Source organism: Giraffa tippelskirchi, chromosome 1 (assembly GCF_054371585.1).
Source record: "Giraffa tippelskirchi isolate mGirTip1 chromosome 1, T2T-mGirTip1v1.2.pri, whole genome shotgun sequence".
NCBI lineage: Eukaryota > Metazoa > Chordata > Mammalia > Artiodactyla > Giraffidae > Giraffa > Giraffa tippelskirchi.
This window is the reverse complement of record NC_137275.1, coordinates 110,519,246-110,541,514: the sequence shown is the minus strand read 5'-3', so window position 1 is coordinate 110,541,514 and position 22,269 is coordinate 110,519,246. Positions and strand designations below refer to the sequence as shown.

The 22,269-nt window shown below is 51.4% G+C and overlaps 3 protein-coding genes across 9 annotated transcripts in view; 1 reads left to right on the top strand and 2 right to left on the bottom strand.

Annotated features, from left to right (window-relative positions):
- LOC145506257 (olfactory receptor 4A47-like) overlaps window positions 1-17,785 on the bottom strand; it is a 249,206-nt gene extending 231,421 nt beyond the window's left edge. Inside the window, exon 1 of the mRNA XM_081490463.1 lies at window positions 17,560-17,785. The gene's annotated coding sequence lies outside the window, so the exon portion shown is untranslated. The remainder of the gene's footprint in view (window positions 1-17,559) is intronic.
- Window positions 1-22,269, bottom strand: part of LOC145506098 (liprin-alpha-1-like) — a 117,136-nt gene that overhangs the window by 30,756 nt on the left and 64,111 nt on the right. For 4 of the 7 annotated variants that reach the window (XM_081489926.1, XM_081489915.1, XM_081489883.1 and 1 more), the window contains exon 1: window positions 4,130-4,323. The gene's annotated coding sequence lies outside the window, so the exon portion shown is untranslated. Of the gene's footprint in view, window positions 1-332; window positions 483-4,129; window positions 4,324-14,323; window positions 14,420-22,269 lie in introns of those variants that run through there. The other 3 variants (XM_081489903.1, XM_081489894.1, XM_081489949.1) reach the window with 3 other exon arrangements.
- LOC145515759 (uncharacterized) overlaps window positions 1-22,269 on the top strand; it is a 56,598-nt gene that overhangs the window by 2,861 nt on the left and 31,468 nt on the right. Inside the window, exons 2-4 of the mRNA XM_081517118.1 lie at window positions 3,979-4,365; window positions 11,799-11,893; window positions 18,083-18,167. Coding sequence (XP_081373244.1) covers window positions 3,979-4,365; window positions 11,799-11,893; window positions 18,083-18,100 — 500 coding nt within the window. The 3' untranslated portion in view covers window positions 18,101-18,167. The remainder of the gene's footprint in view (window positions 1-3,978; window positions 4,366-11,798; window positions 11,894-18,082; window positions 18,168-22,269) is intronic.

Below are 22,269 nucleotides of genomic sequence, written 5' to 3'. Positions count from 1 at the left end.
GCTTCCATTAGCATATTGGGCACCTACTGACCTGGGGAGTTCATCTTTCAGTGTCCTATCTTTTTGCCTTTTCATGCTGTTGATGGGGTTCTCAAGGCAAGAATACTGAAGTGGTTTGCCATGCCCTTCTCCAGTGGACCACATTCTGTCAGACCTCTCCACCATGACCCATCCGTCTTGGGTGGCCCCACACGGCATGGCTTAGTTTCATTGAGAGAGACAAGGCTGTGGTCCGTGTGATCAGATTAGTTAGTTTTCTGTAATTTTAGTTTCAGTGTCTGCCCTCTGATGCCCTCTCGCAACACTTACCATCTTACTTGGGTTTCTCTTACCTTGGGCCTAGGGTAATTCCTCTCGCGGCCGACGCCGGCCCCCAGTCCCCGGCCCAGCCTAGCCCCTGTCGGCCGCCGCCCCCGGCCCCCGGCCCGGCCTAGCCCCTGTCGGCCACCGACCCCGGCCCCCGGCCCGGCCTAGCCCCCTGTCGGCCGCCGCCCCCGGCCCCCGGCCCGGCCTAGTCCCTGTTGGCCACCTCCCCTGGCCACCGGCCCCCAGCACGGCCTAGCCCCTGTCGGCCACCGACCCCGGCCCCCGGCCCGGCCTAGCCCCCTGTCGGCCGCCACCCCCGGCCCGCGGCCAGGCCTAGGCCCTGTCGGCCGCCGCCCCCGGGCAGGCCTAGTCCCTGTCGGCCACCTCCCCTGGCCACCGGCGCCCAGCCCGGCCTAGCCCGTCGGCCACCGCCCCCGGCCCCCGGCCCGGCCTAGCCCACTGTCGGCCGCCGCCCCCGGCCCGCGGCCAGGCCTAGGCCCTGTCAGCCGCCGCCCTCGGCCCCCGGACCGGCCTAGCCCCTGTCGGCCACCGACCCCGGTCCCAGGCCCCCGGCCCGGCCTAGCCCCCTGTCGGCCGCCGCCCCAGGCCCCCGGCCCGGCCTAGTCCCTGTCGGCCACCTCCCCTGGCCACCGGACCCCAGCCCGGCCTAGCCCCCTGTCGGCCGCCGCCCCCGGCCCGCGGCCAGGCCTAGGCCCTGTCGGCCGCCGCCCCCGGCCCCCGGCCCGGCCTAGCCCCTGTCGGCCACCGACCCCGGCCCCCGGACCCCGGCCCGGCCTAGCCCCCTGTCAGCCGCCGCCCCAGGCCCCCGGCCCGGCCTAGGCCCTGTCGACCGCCGCCCCCGGCCCTCGGCCCGGCCTAGTCCCTGTCGGCCACCTCCCCTGGCCACCGGACCCCAGCCCGGCCTAGCCCCTGTCGGCCACCGACCCCGGCCCCCGGCCCGGCCTAGCCCCCTGTCGGCCGCCGCCCCAGGCCCCCGGCCCGGCCTAGGCCCTGTTGGCCACCGCCCCCGGCCCCCGGCCCCCGGCCCGGCCTAGTCCCTGTCGGCCGCCTCCCCTGGCCACCGGACCCCAGCCCGGCCTAGCCCCTGTCGGCCACCGACCCCGGCCCCCGGCCCGGCCTAGTCCCTGTCGGCCGCCTCCCCTGGCCACCGGACCCCAGCCCGGCCTAGCCCCTGTCGGCCACTGACCCCGGCCCCCGGCCCGGCCTAGCCCCATGTCGGCCGCCGCCCCAGGCCCCCGGCCCGGCCTAGGCCCTGTCGGCCGCCGCCCCAGGCCCCCGGCCCGGCCTAGCCCCTGTCGGCCACCTCCCCCGGCCCCCGGCCCCCGGCCCGGCCTAGCCCCCTGTCGGCCGCCGCCCCAGGCCCCCGGCCCGGCCTAGCCCCTGTCGGCCACCTCCCCCGGCCCCCGGCCCCCGGCCCGGCCTAGCCCCCTGTTGGCCGCCGCCCCAGGCCCCCGGCCCGGCCTAGCCCCCTGTCGGCCGCCGCCCCAGGCCCCCGGCCCGGCCTAGGCCCTGTCGGCCGCCGCCCCCGGCCCCCGGCCCCCGGCCTCCGGCCCCCGGCCCCCGGCCCCGCCTAGCCCCTGTCGGCCGCCGCCCCGGTCCCCGGCCCGGCCTAGCCCCTGTCGGCCGCCGCCCCCGGCCCCCGGCCCCCGGCCCCTGGCCTCCGGCTCCCGGCCCCCGGCCCCGCCTAGCCCGTCGGCCGCTGCCCCCGGTCCCCGGCCCGGCCTAGACCCTGTCGGCCGCCGCCCCCGGCCCCCGGCCCCCGGCCCCCGGCCCCCGGCCCCGCCTAGACCCTTGTCGGCCGCCGCCCCCGGCCCCCGGCCCGGCCTAGCCCCTGTCGGCCGCCGCCCCCGGCCCCCGGCCCCCGGCCCCTGGCCTCCGGCTCCCGGCCCCCGGCCCCGCCTAGCCCGTCGGCCGCTGCCCCCGGTCCCCGGCCCGGCCTAGACCCTGTCGGCCGCCGCCCCCGGCCCCCGGCCCCCGGCCCCCGGCCCCCGGCCCCCGGCCCCGCCTAGACCCTTGTCGGCCGCCGCCCCCGGCCCCCGGCCCGGCCTAGCCCCTGTCGGCCGCCGCCCCCGGCCCCCGGCCCCTGGCCTCCGACTCCCGGCCCCCGGCCCCGCCTAGCCCCTGTCGGCCGCTGCCCCCGGCCCCCGGCCCGGCCTAGACCCTTGTCGGCCGCCGCCCCCGTTCCCCGGCCGGGCCTAGCCCCCTGTCGGCCGCCGCCCTTGGCCCGCGGCCGGGCCTAGGCCCTGTCGGACGCAGCACCTGGCCCCCGGCCGGGACTAGCCCCTGTCGGCCGTCTCCCCTGGCCACCGGCCCACGGCCCCGCCTCGCCCTAGTCAGCCGCCGCCCCCGGTCCCCGGCCCGGCCTAGCCCCCTGCCCGGCCTAGCTCCTCTCGGCCACGCTTCTGCGCCGAGGCGTCACAGCCGCCTCGCTTCTGCGTGCTTCTACTACCCAAGTTAAATATTCCAGAGAGTTCCAGAAAAACATCTATTTCTGCTTTATTGACTATGCCAAAGCCTTTGACTGTGTGGATCACAATCAACGGTGGAAAATTCTGAAAGAGATGGCAATGCCAGACCATCTGACCTGCCTCCTGAGAAATCTGTATGCAGGTCAGGAAGCAACAGTTAGAACTGGACATGGAACAACAGACTGGTTCCAAATAGGGAAAGGAGTACGTCAAGGCTGTATATTGTCACCCTGCTCATTTAACTTATATGCAGAGTACACCATGAGAAACGCTGGGCTGGAGGAAGCACAAGCGGGAATCAAGATTGCCGGGAGAAATATCAATAACCTCAGATATGCAGATGACATCCCCCTTATGGCAGAAAGAAAAGAAGAACTAAAGAGCCTCTTGAAAGTGAATGAGGAGAGTGAAAAAGTTGGCTTAAAACTCAACATTCAGAAAAGTAAGATCATGGCATCCGGTCCCATCACTTCATGGCAAATAGATGGGCAACAGTGAGAACAGTGGCTGGCTTTATTTTTCTGGGCTCCAAAATCACGGCAGATGATGACTGCAGCCATGAAATTAAAAGACGCTTACTGCTTGGAAGAAAAGTTATGACCAACCTTGACAGCTTATTAAAAAGCAGAGATATCACTTTGCCAACAAAGGCCCGTCTCATCAAGGCTGTGGTTTTTCCAGTAGTCATGTATGGATGTGAGAGTTGGACGATAAAGAAAGCTGAGTGCTGAAGAATTGATGCATTTGAACTGTGGTGTTGGAGAAGACTCTCAAGAGTCCCTTGGACTGCAAGGAGATCCAATGAGTCAATCCTAAAGGAAATCAGTCCTGAATAGTTATTGGAAGGACTGATGCTGATGCTGAAACTCCAATGCTTTGGCCACCTGATGTGAAGAACTGACTCATTTGAAAAACCCTGATGCTGGGAAAGATTGAAGGCAGGAGAAGGGGACGACAGAGGATGAGATGGTTAGATGGTATCACTGACTCAATGGACATGAGTTTGAGTAGACTCTGGGAGTTGGTGATGGATAGGGAAGCCTGGCGTGCAGCAGTCCACGGAGTCACAAAGAGCTGGACACAGCTGAGCAACTCAACCTCAGCCTCTTGCCTCTCTCCCCTCCCCCAACGCTGCTCTAACCATGGAGAAGTCTAGGGCACAGGACCCCCTCCCCGACCCCAGAGCCAACGGAGGAGGAAGGACAGGCGGGAACACTCCCTGCCCCGGCCCCGCTGACCTGCCGGAAGTCGGCCGGGACTCCGCGCGCCCCCTGGCCCCGCGCGTCCACCACCCCGGCCCCGCACGACCCGCGCTCCGCGCCGCCCGCACTAACCGGCCTCGCCGCAGACACCTCCTGCCCGGAAACAGCTCGTCTCGGGCCTCAGGACTCAGTCCTGCTCGGCTCGCAGCGCCGGCCTCAGAATTCGGTCTCGTTGGCGGAGCGCCAGGGACGGAGAGCGCGCAACCGGCGGCCAGGAGCCGGGGCGAGGGCGGCGGAAAGACTTCTCCGTTCAGTCGGCCTGTGGCGGAGGGGGCCTGAGCTTCGGGTTCACGGAGGGGAGCGGAAGGGTGTGTCCTCGGGCGGCTGGGGAGGGGGAGGGGTGTGTCTTGGGGGCTGAGGAGGGTGTACCCTGGGGCTGGGGAGGGGTGTGTCCTGGGACTGCGGAGAGGGGAGGGGGTGTGTCCCGGGTTTGCAGCTGAGGGGCAGGAGGTGTCTCACTGGGGGTGCTGGGGAGGGGGAAGGGGTGTGTCCTGGCGGGGTGGGGGGTGTTGCTGGGAGGAGAAGGGCTGTGCCTGGGTCTGGTGGGGGAAGGAGGTGTGGTATATCCTAGGGTTATGGAAGTCAACAAAACGGATGACAATTTCTGCCCCATGGCATCGATATCTTGGGGGAGGCGCATAAAGCAGACAATAAACATATAAGTTATATGTTGTGTTAGAATATAATAAGAGTAATTGAAAACATAGAGCTAGATAATGGAGACTGGAAATGGCAGGTGGGGACTTAGATTTTAGATGGAGTGGTCAGAGGTGGCCTTGTGGAGAACGTGACATTTAAGCAGAGTTAACGGTGGTGAGGGGGTGAGCGCTGGGATTCTCTGGGGAGGCTAAGGGAATGGCTTGTACAAAGGCCTTGAGGTGGGAGGCTGACCCGCATGATTGAGGTACAGGGAAAAGCCATGCGACTGGAGAAAAGCAAGGTGGACTGTCAAAGGAGGGGAGGGAAATCAGGGGGCCACAGTCAGCCGTCAGAGGGTCTCAGGCAGAGGAGAGGTGTGATACGGATCGCTCTCATGTGTCACATCTCATGGCATTGTCCTGGACAGATGCCACACAACTGAAGCAGGACCCGAACGATAGACCCTGTGCTTCCAGTATTTGGCTATTAAAGCGTTGCAAGCTTCCACATGCGACATTCTACCTGCTGTGTCTAAGGTATTCATCACGGCAAGTGAGATCACTGGGCTGTACATTCCTAATTCTGGTGGACACAGCCCTGTTGCCTCTCAAAGGGCTTCGCCAGCCCAGATGCCCACCAGCAATGCTGACCACTGCCTGTTCACCACGGCCTTGCCTGCAGACCACTTCGGCAAACGTCCGAGTGTCCACTAGTCTGATGGGTGAAGAGTGACGTCTCAAGCAGATTCATAGGGACTTCCCTGGGCGTCCAGTGGCTAGGACTCTGTGCTCCCAATGCAGGGGGCCCAGGTTCAATCCCTGATCAGGGGACTAGATCGCACAGGCCGCAACTAAGATGCTAAAGATTCCACTTGCCTCAACAAAGACCCTGTGTGCCACAGCTAAGACTTAGCACAGCCAATAAATAAACACAGAAAAATTAAAAAGGCATACTCACAGATCTTAAAATCAAACTTTACAGTGACCAAAGGGGAAGCGTGGGGGGAAGTAATAAATTGAGAGATTGTGGTTGACATATACACACTACTATATATAAAATAGGGAACTCATGAGAGCCTACTGGATAGCACAGGAAACTCGGCTCAATATTCTGTAATGACTTCCATGGGAAAAGAATCTAGTGTATAGGTATAACTGATTCAGTTTGCTCTACAGCATAAAGTAACACAACATTGTACATCAACAATAATAAATATTAAACATAATAAAAATTAAACAATTAAAAAAAAGGACAATTCTGACTGCCTTTCTGTGATATTCAAGTAGCTAGTTGGCTACCTGTGTCAGGATACATTTAACAGGAGGCTTCCTGTGTGCTGTTTTCAGTCTTGCATGAATTCTATGTTCTTTGGCACCCCACTCCAGTACTCTTGCCTGGAAAATCCCATGGACGGAGGAGCCTGGTGGGCTGCAGTCCATGGGGTCGCTAAGAGTCGGACACGACTGAGCGACTTCACTTTCACTTTTCCCTTTCATGCAATGGAGAAGGAAATGGCAACCCACTCCAGTGTTCTTGCCTGGAGAATCCCAGGGACGGGGGGGCCTGGTGGGCTGCCGTCTGTGGGGTCGCACAGAGTCGGACACGGCTGAAGTGACTTAGCAGCAGCAGCAGCAGCATGAGAGTTCAATAATTTTTCTGGACACAAGGTCCACATAAAATTCAGTCTCATCTGTTTCATTAAGGAATTATTCTGTTAAGACCAAAATAAAAATAATATAACTTGAAATATTGATAGAAAGACAAATATGAATAATTGGAACCAAATAAAGTTTCTTGTAATTGGCAAAAACTATACAAATGTTTACTAAATCTTTCAGGAAAGAAAAACACAAAAATAATTCAACAGATATGTCCTGTTAGTGACTTCTCTAAATTGATTGCTAAGTTTACAGTTATTTTAATTGATATTTGAATAACATTTTTTGAGATCCATGTGAAAATATTTTGAAATACTTCTAGAAAACAAATGAGCCAGGATTGCTATGAACTTTGAAACACGGAGAAAAATTCAGAGAGGTGTATTGTGGATAATATCCCAACAGAATAACAACAAAAATCACATTATAATAATTATGTATGATGATAGCAAAATCAATATGTATATATAACTGAAAAACCTTATTTGTTGTTCTTCAGTTGCTTAGTTGTCTCTGATTCTTTGCCACCCTATGGAGGGCTGCACACCAGGCTTCACTGTCCATGACCATCTCCTGGGGCTTGCTCAAACCCATGTCCATCGAATCGGTGATGTCATCCAACCATCTCATCCTCTGTCATCCCCTTCTCCTCCTGCTTTCAATCTTTCCCAGTATCAGGATATTTTCCAATGAGTCTGCTCTTCACATCAGGTGGCCAAAGTATTGGAGCTTCCGCATCAACACTTCCAATGAATATTCAGGACTGATTTCCTTTAGGATGGACTGGATTGATCTCCTTCCAGTCCAAGGGACTCTCAAGAGTCTTCTCCAACACCACAGCTCAAAAGCATCAATTCTTCAGTGCTCAGCCTTCTTCATAGTCCAACTCTCACATCCATACATGACGACTGGAAAAATCCATACTTTGACGAGATGAACCTCTGCTGACAAAGTCATGTCTCTGCTTTTTCACATGCTGTCTAGGTTTGTCATAGCTTGTCTTCCAAGGAGCAAAAGTCTTTGAATTTCATGGCTGCAGTCACCATCCGCAGTGATTTTGGAACCCAAGAAAGTAAAGTCTGTCACTGTTTCCACTGTTTCCCCATCTATTTGCCATGAAGTGATGGGACCAGATGACATGATCTTAGTTTTTTGAATGTTGAGTTTTAAGCCAGCTTTTTCACTCTCCTCTTTCATCTTCATCAAGAGGCTCTTTAGTTCCTCTTCCATTTTCACCCTAAGGGTGGTATCATCTGCATATCTGCCGTTTTTGATATTTCTCCCAGCAGTCTTGATTTCAGCTTGTGCTTCATGTGCCCTGACATTGTGCGTGATGTACTATGTCTAAAGGAAATCAGTTCTGAATGTTCATTGGAAGGACTGATGCTGAAGCTGAAGCTCCAATACTTTGGCCACCGGATGCGAAGAGACGACTTATTGGAAAAGATCCTGATGCTGGGAAAGATTAAAGGCAGGTGGAGAAGGGGTCGCAAAGAGTCAGACACGACTGAGGACTGAACTGAACTCTGCATATAAGTTAAATAAGCAGGGTGACAATATTCAGCTTTGATGTACTCCTTTCCCAATTTGGAACCAGTCTGTTCTATGTCCATTTCTAACTGTTGCTTCTTGACCTGCATTCAGGTTTCTCAGGAGGCAGGTAAAGAGATCTGGTATTCTCATCTCTTTCAGAATTTTCCACAGTTTGTTGTGATCCACACAGGCAAAGGCTTTAGCATAGTCAATGAAGCAGAAATAGATGTTTTTCTGGAACTCTCTTGCTTTTCTATGATCCAGTGGATGTTGGCAATTTGATCTCTGGTTCCTCCGCCTTTTCTAAATCCAGCTGGAATATCTGGGAGTTCTAGGGTCACTATGTGAAGCCTAGCTTGAAGGATTTTGAGTATAACCTTGTTAGCACGTGAAATAAGTGCAATTGTGTGGTAGTCTGAACACTCTTTGGCATCGACCTTCTTTGGGATTGGAATGAAAACTGACCTTTTCCAGTCCTGTGGCCACTGCTGGGTTTCCAAATTTGCTGGCATATTGAGTACAACACTTTCACAGCATCATCTTTTAGGATTTGAAATAGCTCAGCTGGAATTCCAACACCTCCGCTAGCTTTGTTCCTAGTAATGCTTCATAAGGCCCAACGTCGATATTTTAGGAATCAGTGAACTAAAACAGACTGGAATGCGTGAATTTCATTCAGATAATGATCATTTTACTACTGTGGACAAGAATCCCTTAGAAGAAATGGAGTAGCCTTCACAGTCATCAAATGAGTCCAAAATGCAGTACTTGGGTGCAATCTCAAAAACTACAGAATGATCTCTGTTCGTTTCCAAGGTAAACAATTCAATATCACAGTAATCCAAGTCTATGCCCAAACACTAATGCCAAAGAGGCTGAAGTCTATGAAGACCTACAAGACCTTCTAGAACGAACACCAAAAAAAAAAAAAAAAAAAATGATGTCCTTTTCATCATAGGGGACTAGAATGCCAAAGTAGGAAGTCAAGAGATACTTGCAGTAACAGGCAAGTTTGGCCTTGGAGTACAGAATGAAACTAACAGAGTTTTGCCAAGAGAACACACCGGTCACGGCAATCACCCTCTTCCAACAACACTAGAGACAACCCTACACATGGACATCACCAGATGGTCAATATCAAAAAACCTTCTACCTATTATTAAAACTACATTTATTTTGGATCACGCAGTCAACAGACTCCTCTAAAAGCATCTCATGTCCCTCGGGTCCAGGACTTAACCCGGGAGCCTGGGCACCCTGCTGCTCAGTGCCACTTCACTGCATGCCACCTTTTTGTCACCAGTCTGAAATTCCAGTCTTTGGAGAAGAGTCTCTGCCTTCCCACCTCCACTCTGCAGCTGCCAGACCATCTCTCTGACGTGAATAGACACCCTGCCCCACACTGGGTCTCCAGAGATACACTCACCCACCTTGATCCAATCCTCACCCTCACTCACTGCCTGTTTCCACACCCGACTCATTACCTTCCTATGATCCCCACACTTCCACGATGGCTTTAAACCCCCAAAATATGATCTGCTTAACATCCTAGCGCTTCAACTCGCTTTTCTCCACATCTCCATAATTCGTCAGAGAAAAACTGTACCACACACAACTCAACAGGCCAGGATGCCCTTGCAAAAGGAGAGAGACTGCCCCCAGCTCCTCTGGGATAAAGGCAGGCGAGGTCTGAGCCCTGGGCTGAGCTAGTGAGTAGTTCAGAGGACACAGGGTGGGGGCCCGGTCACGCCATGAGGACTCCCGAGTCTGCCTACTGGCACTGAGGGTTCTGCCTGCCACAGAGCCCGGGGCCAGCAACTGTCTCACTCAGTGACTGTGGCTGAAAGGGGCGGATTCTAAGCCCTTGAGGAAGGCATTTCTAGCCATCCAGCAAGTGGTTGGGAGAAGATTTACATCTCAAATGAGTAAAGAAAGAATTTACAACCACAAGTTTTCCAAAGTAAATGCTCTCAGAAAAAAGAAAAGATGGAAGGCTTATGATAAGGAGAAGTTTATCTAAATACTGGTCAAGCTGAGGGGCTGCTGAGGTCTTCCTGGTCACTACTGTGACTGCATGTATGCATGCTAAACTGCCCAGTGTCCGACTCTTTGCGACTCCATGAACTATAGCCTGCCAGGCTCCTCTGTCCATGGGATTCTCCAGGCAAGAAAACTGGAGTGCGTTACCATTTCCTTCTCTAGAAGATCTTTCTAACCTGGGGATTGAACCTGCGTCTTTTTTGTCTCCTGCACTGGCAGGTGGTTCTTTATGACCACAATCTCCCCGCAGCGATTGTACATCCAGGCATTTTACCAGGTTGATGGGTTGGTGGAGGAGGAAGGGCAGGCCTCAGAGCCTAGGAGCAGAGCCCCTGTTAAAAGCAGGGGCCGGATTCCCTCCTCTCACAGCTCCCTCCCTCAAGACTCTTCCTTCTCTGGAGAGTCTGCACTGAGTAAGGGGCAGATGGGCCCCTGAGTAGAGCAGCTGGAGTTTGTCAGGTGGATTCAACGGGAGCTGTGTCTTCCCTGATACTCCAAGGACGGAGTCAGTGGCAGGAGCCGAGCTCTGCGGGAGTGAGAGAGAGGATGAGCACACCTGTCCCTCCTGAGGGCGGGGAGACGAGGCCCCGCCCCACCAGGCACCAGTGTGCAAGCGGCTCCTCAGGGGTCTCAGAGGGAGGGGGCGCCATCCTATAAGTTGTTGTTGTTCAGTCGCTCAGTCACGTTTGACTCTTTGCGACCCCATGGACTACAGCAGGCCAGGCTTCCTTGTCCTTCACCAACTCCTGGAGCTTGCTCAACCTCATGTCCATCGAGTTGCTGATGCCATCCAACCATCGCATCCTCTGTCGTCCCCTTCTCCTCCTGCTTTCAATCTTTCCCAGCATCAGGGTCTTTTTCAATATGTTGACTCTTTGCATCAGGTGGCCAAAGTATTGGAGCTTCAGCTTCAGCATCAGCCCTTCCAATGAATATTCAAGGTTGATTTCCTTTAGGATTGACTAGTTTGATCTCCATGCTGTCCAAGGGACTCTTGAGAGTCTTCTCCAGCACCACAGTTCAAAAGCATCAATTCTTCAGTACTCAGCCTTCTTTATGGTCCAGCTCTCACATCATAATAAATGTTGTCAAACCTCCCACAATCTTCTGTGCTAGAATCCATCTTGGCTAAAAGATGAGCATGTATATGGGGAGGGCGCTGGGACAGGTCACATGTGGGGAAAGAGGCGAGATACCTGGCCAGAGTGGAACACAGCCCTGGAAGAAGTGTCCCACATTAGTGATTTAAATCCCGTCTCTGGCACACTCCTCACTAGGGACGTTGCCTGCTGTCTTCTCTGGGTCTGTGTGTCCGCTTTGCTCCTGCTCTACATGAACTGCTTCTTTGTTCCCTTTGCGTGAACTGTGCTGCCAATAACTTCTGTGCCTGCTTCACTCCATTTCTGCAGGGAATTCTTTCTCCAAAACAGAGAGGGACCCTGGTGGTCTCACCTGCTGTCAGCAGGACCAGAGCAGTGACTTTCCTCTCAACGCACATTGTAAATCATTCAGAGCCGTGTGGTGAGAAGGACATGGGGTCTGTTCAAACTGGATCCGTGTGGAGTTCAGGGAAGCCTTTTGCTGGTGGGGTAGGAGGGGGATGGAAGAAAGGCCACATTCTCTCCTCCCCTCTATTTGTATTGAATCTTTTAAAAGAAAAGTCTGTAGCAGCAGGAGAGGGGGAGACGGAAGGCACCTCGGCCACGGCAGGGGTACCCTGAAACTTCCACTCACGTTGGGCCTTCTCCCTCCACTGGGAGCACCAGGGGACGAGCTGGCCCACTGGCCTTGGCCCCTGCACCGTGGGCTCTCCCTACCTGCAGTGTGGCACCCACAGCACTCACTCACTCTCCAACACAACTCTCTTCCAGGCTGTGACAAGGACCTGCTGATCGACATCCTGACCCAGCGCTGCAACGCCCAGAGGCTGCTCATCGCTGAGGCTTACCTGGGTGCCTTCGGCCGGGTGAGTCCCCCCAACCCCTCCCGTTTCCAGGCAAACTTCTGAGACACCTCCGCACAGGGTCTGGGCTCTCCAGTCTCTGATCACAAAGGTGTCCGACTTCACTGAACATTCGAGACAGTTCCTCTACCTCAAACGTGTTGCACAGGATGTGGGAAAGAGACACATCAGAAGTGCCGGCACGTGATGTGTGACCCCACCAGCCCTTTCTTAGAAATCATTCAGCTTCATAAAGTACAAGCTCTCACAGCCCAACACTACCAGCTGGTCCAATTAGGCACTGCCTGGGAACACCCCGTGTTCAGCTCCAGGGAAGGCACATAGAGCTAATGATCCAGGCCCAGAAATAAGATCTTTTCCTGCAGTTCTCCTGAGGTCCTCACCCGCATCTCTATCCAAGTGGCTTCCCCACTAGCTTTTCCTCCCAAAGCTGCAGTTAGAGACCATTAGAAAAGAATGGTGCTCAAAAATAATTTCAGGCAATAGAACCGTCTAGAGTACTTTATGGAATCATGCACTGGTTTCAAAGCAGGTGCCATTAAGGATTTCTCTCCTCTTTTGTGCACTTAAACCACAGATTAAGAATGAAAACTCTTCAGTCCAAAAGGACCTGGAATAGCAATTACTTTTTGTCACCTGACCATTATCGATGAAATACCACCATAACTCTTTCTCTGTAAGACTAGTTCTTAAAGATTTACTCCATCTCCAAACCTCAGGCTCTGAACAATCACAGTACACAAAACAAAGGTGTTCTCTGCTTTGGAATGAATGACATCCAGAAGGCCACCACTGCTCATGAAATTAGCTGAATTAAACTGTAGTAGGAAACCAGTTGTTGTTTTTCTTCCAGGTAAAACTGCTCCTTTTCTTATGTTCCTGTGACACCCGGAGTAGTTTTCCTTTGAAAGAGAACATAAAAGCTACACAAGCAGCACTGTGTACAATAGCCAGGACATGGAAGCAACCTAGATGTCCATCAGCAGACGAACAGATAAGGAAGCTGTGCTACACATACACAATGGAATATTACTCAGCCATTAAAAAGAATGCCTTTGATCAGTTCTATTGAGATGGATGAAACTGGAGCCCATTATACAGAGTGAAGTGAGCCACAAAGAGAAACACCAATACAGTATACTAATGCATATATATGGAATTTGAAAGATGGTAACGATAACCCTATATGCAAGACAGAATAAGAGACACAGATGCATAGAACAGTCTTATGGACTCTGAGGGAGAAGGTGAGGGTGGGACGTTCTGAGAGAATAGCATTGAAACATGTATATTATCATATGTGAAACAGAACACCATTCCAGGTTCAATGCATGAGACAAATGCTCAGGGCTGGGGCAATGGGATGACCCAGAGGGATGGGATGGGGAGGGAGGTGGGAAGGGGGTTCAGGATGGGGAACACATGTAAACCCATGGCTGATTCATGTCAATGTATGGCAAAAACCACTACAATATTGTAAAGTAATTAGCCCCCAACTAAAATAAATAAATTTATTAAAAAAAAAAAAAGCTATACAAGTTGCAGCATCAGTCACCCAATATTGCTGCAATATGCATACTGCCGTAAGAGAGGTCATTTTCAGTAAGTTCATATCCCAAAAGTTTACATACATCTGTGCCTTTCATAGATGAGGTTAACTTGGGTAAAAGCAATACTTTATCACTTTCTACAAAATGGCCCTAAAACAGACCAAGAAAAAAACTAAGAAACGAGGTGTTTGCACCTTCTCAGACACCGGATCCTCCAGGGAAGAGGCCTTACCACACGCCCAAGGTCTCAGAGTGGTCAGACCCCCTGTGCTAGCGCCCCAGGCATCCAGAGAGCTTGAGGACCCTCAGAGGAGCCTAGTGGGGCCCCTCGGCTCTCAGATCCCATCAGGTCAGTTAGTCAGTCTCCTAGTCACTTTTACTGCCACGGGTCCCTGGCTCACACGGTTCTGATTTGGGCATCGCCACGTGGTATCCAGATGGATGTGGAAATGGTGCCCCCCCCCCAAGCTGCTGCCCCAGGACCTTACCCTGGCTATCCCTAAACTGAAGGCAGGAGGAGTCCAAACCTAAAACTCTACTGTCCCGCTTTAATACCAGAGCATTAATCTCGATCCCCCCGCAAAATACCCATCTGTGCACCGAATTCAATCCATCCTCCCACCCCTCTCACCAAGTCCACAGCATCTGCACTCTGACCCTCAAGCTGGGCTGGCCACCTCCCGCTCTGCCCACTGCATCAAGAGGAGGCCCTGCAGGTCTGCAAACTGAGCGGCCAGGGCTCCGTGCACTCTCCCCGGGACCTACACACTCAGGCCACCCCAGACACACACCCCCGAGACTGCTACACCACATCCTCTGCTGCCGGCACACAGGCCTGGCTCTCTGCCCCTCCCTCCGCGCCAGGTGTGCGGACTGACCTTACCTCCCGCCCCTCAGCCTTCACCTCCTGGAGTCAGGGACCGGGTCCAGCCAGGGTCTGATACAGAACAGGAACTGCATTCACAGAAGTCCACTCTGCCTGTAAATAAAAAGGAGGGAAAAAAATCCCATTAGGGTACACTTAACAGGGAAAAAAAAAACACCGACAAACTGTCTAAATTTCCCTTTTCCTTCATTTCTTCCTCTGGCTGCCCCCCAGTCAGCTTGCTGGACCTTGGGGATGGCTTCCTGACCCCCACTGCTCACGTTCAGAATGACTTCTTCCACCTGGACAAGGCCAGCTTTCCCTTCCTGTGGGAGAGCTGATAGATTTCCTGTATGCTAACCATTGATTTTTATGAACATGAATAAGAAAGATGAGAGGAAATTACTCTCTTAGCTGCTGAATAAGGTACAGTTCTGGGCACATTCCACAAATACTTCTTACTATTTGATACTTTACGTTAGACGAGCTGCTGACACTAGTCCCGAGACACACGAGAGGAGCCTTGGAACACCGCTGACACACTGGTCAGCGTAAGGGATGCGGTCACTCCAGACCTTGACCCAGAGCAGTTCTCCCCAGTGCAGTGGAACCTGGGACCCAAGATGCCCCTGGGCTGGGGAGGTCTGTCCCAGCTGAAGGGCTGGGCAATCTGACAGTGGTTCCTAGAGGAGGCAAATTCACCTGAAGTAATATTCTGGAATACAAACTGGCGCAGCCACTATGCAGAGCAGTATGGAGATTCCTTAAACAAACAGTTATCATATGATCCAGTAATCCCACTCCTGGGCATACATCTGGAGAAAACTCTAATTTGAAAAGCTACATGCATCCCAGTGTCCATAGCAGCATACAATAGACAAGACGTGACTTTTATATCTAAGACAACCTAAATGTCCAATGGCAGAAGGATGGATAAAGAAGATGTGATATGTACATATGTACAATGGAATATTGCTCAGCCATAAAAAAAATGAAATAAAGCCATTTGGAGCAACATGGATGGACTTAGAGATATTATCATACCAAAAGAAGTAACAGAGAAAGAGAAATACCATATGATATCACTTAAACATAGAATCCTTAAAAGTAATCCAGATGAATCTACATAGAAAACAGAAACAGACTCACAGACATAGAAAACAAACATATGGTATCAAAGGGGAAAGGTGCGGGGGATAAATTAGGAGTCTGGGATTAACAGATAGATCCCACTGTAAATAAAACCGATAAACAACACCGGTTTACTGTATAGCACAGGGAACTCTATTGAATATCTTGCAGCAACCTATAACGGATCACCCTGCTTTATACCTGAAACTAATACAACATTGTAAATCAACTACATGTCAATATAAGTAAATACGTTTTTTAAACATTTACTTACCACTGCACAGTGACAAAGCAGTTTGCACAAGTGTTTTTCTAATGTAACATAAAATTTCCCGAGGGTTTACACGATGACTATTGGGGTGGGCAGAGTTAAGACAACTTCTAAGTCACACTTGGTACAGGTCTACAACATGGCTTCAAGAGCAAGTATTTTTTTTACAACAGCAGGAAAAGTGATAGAAGTTAAAAACATATTCCAACAAGCAGAGTGCTGGCCATCCTGTGTCTTGCCCTGAGCGCACACAGTTAGGTAAAGGTGAAAGGAAGAAAGAAAAGGGAACCACCATGTCACTTTTAGTTGAAGTGGAGCTGTCGGAGCTGCTGCGACACGGCCCACCTGCAGCTCCAACAGATCCACTTGAAGGGCATCCACTCATCAGCCTAGTTTAGGCCCAGGCTGTGAGGCCCAAGGAGTCCCTTTGGGGCGAGTCTTTGGCAAACAGGAAAGAGCAGCAGGCAGGCTGCGGAAAGGCACCCTGCGAAGACTGCATCTGCAAAGCTGTGTCTGTCCCTCCGGAGAGCATTTAAAACACTGACTAGACAACGCAGGTGAAGGCTCCGCTCTGAACTTGAGAAGTTTGGCTACTTCAACATGTTACTCAATATCTGTTTTCCCTAATGAAAGGACTGTCTTCTGATGTCCTGAAAAACAAGCCACCACTACAGCGAGCTTCCCAGGTGGTGCTAGAGGCAAAGAACCCGCCTGCCAATGCAGCAGACTTCAGAGATGCGGGTTCAATCCCTGGGTCAGGAAGATCCCCTGGAGAAGGAAAGGGCAACCCCCTCCAGTATTCTTGCCTGGGAAATGCCAAGGACAAGGAAGCCTGGCGGGCTACAGTCCATAGGTCACAAAGAGTCAGACAGGACTGAAGCAACACACACACACGCACGCGTATCATGTTAGAATGAACTAGTGCTCTGGAAAAAAGATCAAGCCGGGCGAGAAAAAGTACTGGGGCCGGGGCATACTGTCAACGGTGATGAGAGCAGGCTCTATGAAGTAGGCAGCCAGCACAGACAGCAAAAGAACATGCAGGTAACAGGACCAAGTCAGGTCCCCACAGTACCCAGTGTGGGCTGGGCGCCTTAGCCCCTGTCACATGGACAAGCCACACCTTATGGCTTCCCTGAGTTCTAACAGCAGGACCTGGGGGATTTGTCTAGGTACACACTTCCTTGCTGTAGCTCTGTTACCTCCTTTGAGCCCCGCTTTTGTCCTCTAGAAAAAGGACATTGATTGCTACCTTAGCAGGTTGCTACCTTAATCCTGTGAAGACTAATTAGGGGAACCCTACAATGAGTAGCTTGCCTTAAGACATATCAATGACTAGCTGGCCTTAAGAGATGCTGGGCTTCCCTGATAGATCAGCTGGTAAAGAACCCTCCTGCCATGCAGGAGACCCCGGTTTGATTTCTGGGTCGCGAATCCTGATCCGCTGCAGAAGGGACAGGCTACCCACTCCAGTCTTCTCGGGCTTCTCTTGTGGCTCAGCTGGTAAAGAATCTGCCTGCAATGCGGGAGACCTGGGTTCAATCCTTGGACTGGGAAGATCCCCTGGGGAAGGGAAAGGCTACCCACTCCAGCAGTCTGGCCTGGAGAATTCCATGGACTGTAGAGCCCATAGGGTCGCAAGAGTCGGACACGACTGAGGAACTTCACTTCACTTTCAAGAGATATGACCTGAATCCAGATTAAACTGGAGGCTCCCAGTGTCCTCTGGCATTTCTTCCCTGAAGCCAGCCAAAACCCACACACGTGCATTTCCAGGGTCTCCACTTAGCCAGCTGGACAGAAAACCCAGCATGGTGCAAACAAGCTGACAGACAAGCAGGAGAGGACTCACCGGCAGACGGCTTCGCTCAGGTCTCAGGTGGATCTCCGGGACCACAGCAGGAACCGGCGCTCTCAGCCCCTGGGCTCAGCAGCGCCCTCATTCTCAGGCGGGCGGCTCTGCCCTGACGGGCGCGGGAAAGCCACCAACTTCCCCAGGCTGACCTCACGCCGCTTCCACCGCTGTAGCCTGACCTCACCCGGCCACACCCCTTTTGGCGGAACTTCCTCTTCCTCCCTTGATTCCAGCCTGAGGTCCGGCCCTGGGCCCCGATTGGTCACAGCCCCATCCCTGAGCCAATCACGGTGGCCAGGGAGGATGGAGCACACCGATTGGCCAGGTCCAGGTCATGGGATCATATTCCAGGTCCCGTGACCATACTCCAGGTCACGTGTGAGCTGCTCACCCTGTGTCAGCGGTGGAGAGAGTGCGGTACCCCAAGAGCAGGGCTGAGAGTCCAGTCACTGTGTCCGTGTGCTCAGGGTCCTGGGACCTGCCTGCGCGTCCTCTCTACACACTGCTTTGTCCTCTGCAGACAGAAGATTCACGATAAACCTCTTCGCTTCGCAAGCGCTGTTGCACGCATCCACATTCAAGGGAGCAAGGCCTCCGGTTTGAAGGTAAGTTTGGAGATCCTCTCTTAACCTCCGGGCTTGTTTCTTGTATCCTGTTAGAATAATTTATTCAGTCTGAAAACCCCCAGGAGGACCACCACATGCTGCTTTGCGTATTCAGGATTCTTAGCTGTTCTGAGTAGAGGGCATGGCCCAGGGGCCTCCCAAAGGCAATGAATTTTGTCCAAGGAAGCACCTGAGAGGCTGAATCTGAGTCACTTTGCTGTACACCTTAGACAAACAAATTATGGTAAATCAGCAATACCTCAATTTAAAGAAAAGATATTTCCTCATCAAAAATTGTTCGAATTTTGTCAAGTTTTTCTTTCAATTGTTGGTTCTTAGTATGCAGTCTAATTGGTTTGGTGGTGTTTTGTGAGGTAGGGATCCAACTTACCTTCTCCTATGGATACAATATTGTCCCAATGGGACGATTCCTTTGTCCTTTCTCCTGGAAATGTCCTTTCTGCGTTTACATATTAAGAAGCTTTTTTCAAAATGCCAAGTATCGAGAACTTCAGGTCTTTGGTAATTTGTACCCCAGAGGCTTGTTTCCACTTCTGTGTCTTCTCTTCGCATTTTACCATTGCCCGTTTGTCGTATACACAAGTGCCCTCAGAGGGCTCTCTGAAGTGAACCGTGTGTGTTTCTGTGAGGACAGAGGATGTGAGCACAGAGGAGAGGCTGAGTCCATAGTGACCATGTGACCATGCTCAGCAAGCCCAATATTAAGTCTGGCTGAGACTTTCTCAGGCAAGGTCTGTGTTTCTTCCTCTTGGTGTCTGGATATGCAAAACGATGTTGGTGGATTGGGACGTGGGTCCCTGGGTCCAGCAGTGTAGAGATATACCCATGGCCTGCTTTTCCATGATACTTTCCTCCTGCGGGCTCCGCTGAGCTGGTGTGGAGAGATTTCTGATAAAGGCTTGAGAGGTAGTCAATCCTTCTGCTTTTCATGCCCTGCCTCGTCCATACTTCTGTCATTTTTTTTAATGTAGCTAATTTTCAATGGTGTTAGCCCTTGTTTCATTCTGACACTCAGGCACCTGTGGTTTAACAGACCTCCAAGTCCCGGGAGCTCTTTGCCTGGTGGAGACATGGAGCACTCAGGGAGCAGTACCACATCACCCTGGAGCCTGGACCAGAGAGAAGGTTCTTGCCAGGAAGGCTCCATCCCTTCTGTGGGGGGTTCGGAGTTATCACTTCCGATTGTGCATCCCCCGGGCCCTCGGTGCAGGCCCCACTCTGAGATCTGGAAAGGAGGTGGCTTCCCTCCCTGACACAGAACTAGTCTTTTCTGTCCTCGTCCTTGTCGCGTCCCATCTGGCTCCCAGGCTCTACCCTTGAGCCTCACGCACAGGATCAGGAGAGCCCAGTTCTAGAGGAGTGTCATACAAGGAGAGTCTCCTGGAGACACTCCATCCCTGGGCCTAAATAAGCACTTCTTCGGAGTTTCACAGCCCTGGGTGTAGATCCTGGGTTTGTGTCCATTTTACAGTTGAATATGTTGAGCCTCAGATCATTGTGTGATTTGCCCTGGGTCACTGTGCGGGTCAGCGGGTGAGCTGAGATTTGAACCCAGACTGTATGTCTTGGAGGCCGTGACGATACAGGTGTTTCCGCTCCTCGGTTAAATTTATTTCAAGTTTTTTTTTTTTTTTTGATGCATTTGTATATGGGACTTTTCTGTTTTCTTATGCTTCCTATCCTGCTATATTGCTGAGTTTATTAGTTGTAATACTTCTTACTTGGTGGCGTTTTTAGGGTTTCATATAAATCCTGTCATAATCAAATAGTGACAGTGTAACTTCATCTGTTCCAATGGGGATGCCGTTTATTTCCTTTTCTGGCCTAGTTCCTCTGGGTAGGACACTTCCGCCACTATGTTGAACAAGATTGGTGAGAACAGGCATCCTTGTACTATTCCTGATCTTTTAGGAAAATCTTTCAGCTCTTTATCACTGAGTTGGATGTTAGCTGTGGGTTTGTCTTAACGTGCCCTTTAGGATGTTCCATGGATAACCACTGTATTGAGAGATGGTATCAGAATTGATGTTACACTTTGTTGAAAGCTTTTTCTGCAATTATTGAGAAGATCACATGATTTTAGTCTTCATTTTGCTCATATTGTGTATCACAGTAATTGATGTACAGACAATAAATCATGCTTGCAGGCCCAGAATAAATCCATTTGATCCTAGTGTATGATTCTTTTAATGTATGCTTCAGTTTGGCTTGGTAATATTTTTTTGAGGATTTTTACATCCAGGTACACCAGGGTCAGGGTTCTCTAGTGGTTCATATGGTAAAGAATCTGCCTGCAATGTGGGAGGCCTGGGTTTGACCCCTGGGTCAGGAGGATCCTCTCGAGAAAGGAATGGCTACCGCACTCCAGTATTCTTGCCTGGGAAATTCTGTGGACAGGGACCTGGTGGGTTGTAGTCCATGGGTCACAAATAACTGGACATGACTGAGTGGCTCACACTTACAAGAGTGCTTCTTGACATTTTTAATATCTACATTGAAGATTTTATCTCAGTCAAAAATTGCAGTCAAAGGCAAACATGTCAAAAGTCCAAGAGTCCTTAGAATTAAATGACAATAAGACATAACAGATGAAAGCAAGAAGGACTCCACATATTTACTTTTCATAAGAATTTTAGCTCTTCAGAGGAATTCTCATTAAGCTGAATTAAAATGCAAGCTTTAGTTTAAAATCTTAACCTTTTTCGGTATTATGTTTCTATTTTGAGACTGAAAGTTCATTATTTATGTACGAGATATTAAGCAATGCTATGTAGCTATTAAAATCATATTTTCAAAAACTCTAATGACATTTACAAGCACTTATACTGGAAAAATAGCTAGGAATAGAAGATGATCCCGTATAGCTTTAAATGAAAGTACATATGTGTTGAATGATAGTTTTCAGATTGTATTTATTGATTTTTATTTGGAGAATAACTGCTTTACAATGTTTGGTTGGTTTTCCTCATGCAACACCACGAATAAGTATATTACCACTCTTTGGTTAGACTGCCTCCCAGTTCCTGGCCTCCCACCCTCTAGGTCGTCCCAGAGCACCATGCTGGGCTCCCTATGTTATCCAGCAACTTCCCATTAGCTAGCTATTTTGCATATGGTAGTGGCTATGTTTCATTGCTACTCTCTCCATTTGTCCCACTCTCTCCTTCGCCAGCTGAGTTCACAAGTCCTTCCTCTACATCTGTGTATTTATTTCTGCCCTTCAAATATTCACCAGTACCATTTTACAAGATCGCATGCGTATGCATTAATATACTACATTTGTTTTTCTCTTTCCGACTGACGTCACTCTGTATCCCAGTTTCTAGGTTCATCCACCTCAGTTCAACGGATTCGTATTTGTTCCTTTTCATGGCTGAGTCGTGTTCCATTGCATGTATGTCCCACAACTTCTTTTTCCATTGTTCTCTTGAGAGACATTAGGTTGCTTCCATGCCCTGCCTATGTTAAATAGTGCTGCAATGGACATTGGGTACGAATGTCTTTTTAGAGTTATGGTTTTCTCAGGGTGTATGGCCAGTAGGGGATTGTTGTGTCATATTGTAGTTTTAGTCCTACTTTTTAAGGAAACCTATGTTCCTTCTCCATAGTGGCTGTATCCATTTACATGCCTACTAACATTGCAAGAGGGTTCCCTTTCTTCCATGTCCTGTCCAGCGATTATTATGTGTAGAATTGTTGATGATGGCCATTGTGACTGGTGTGAGGTGATACCTCATGTAGTTTTGATTAGCATTTCCTGAATAATGAGCGATGTGGAGCATCTTTTCATGTGTTTGGTGGCCTTCTTCCTGTCTTCTTTGGAGAAATTTGTTCAGGTCTTCTGCTCATTTTTCAATTGGTTGCTTTTTTTCCAGTATTAGTCTCGATCATCTACTTGTGTACTTTGTAGATAATCCTTTCCCAGGATTCCATAACGTACATAATTCCTCAGAACATACCTTAGTCTTTTTGGACGGAAGAACATCAAGTGCCTTCTTTGGTGTGTATGTATGTACATGGCATGGGTTTATTTTCATTGTGCAGATCTTGCCCTTATTCCATTAGATTTATCCCTGAGGAG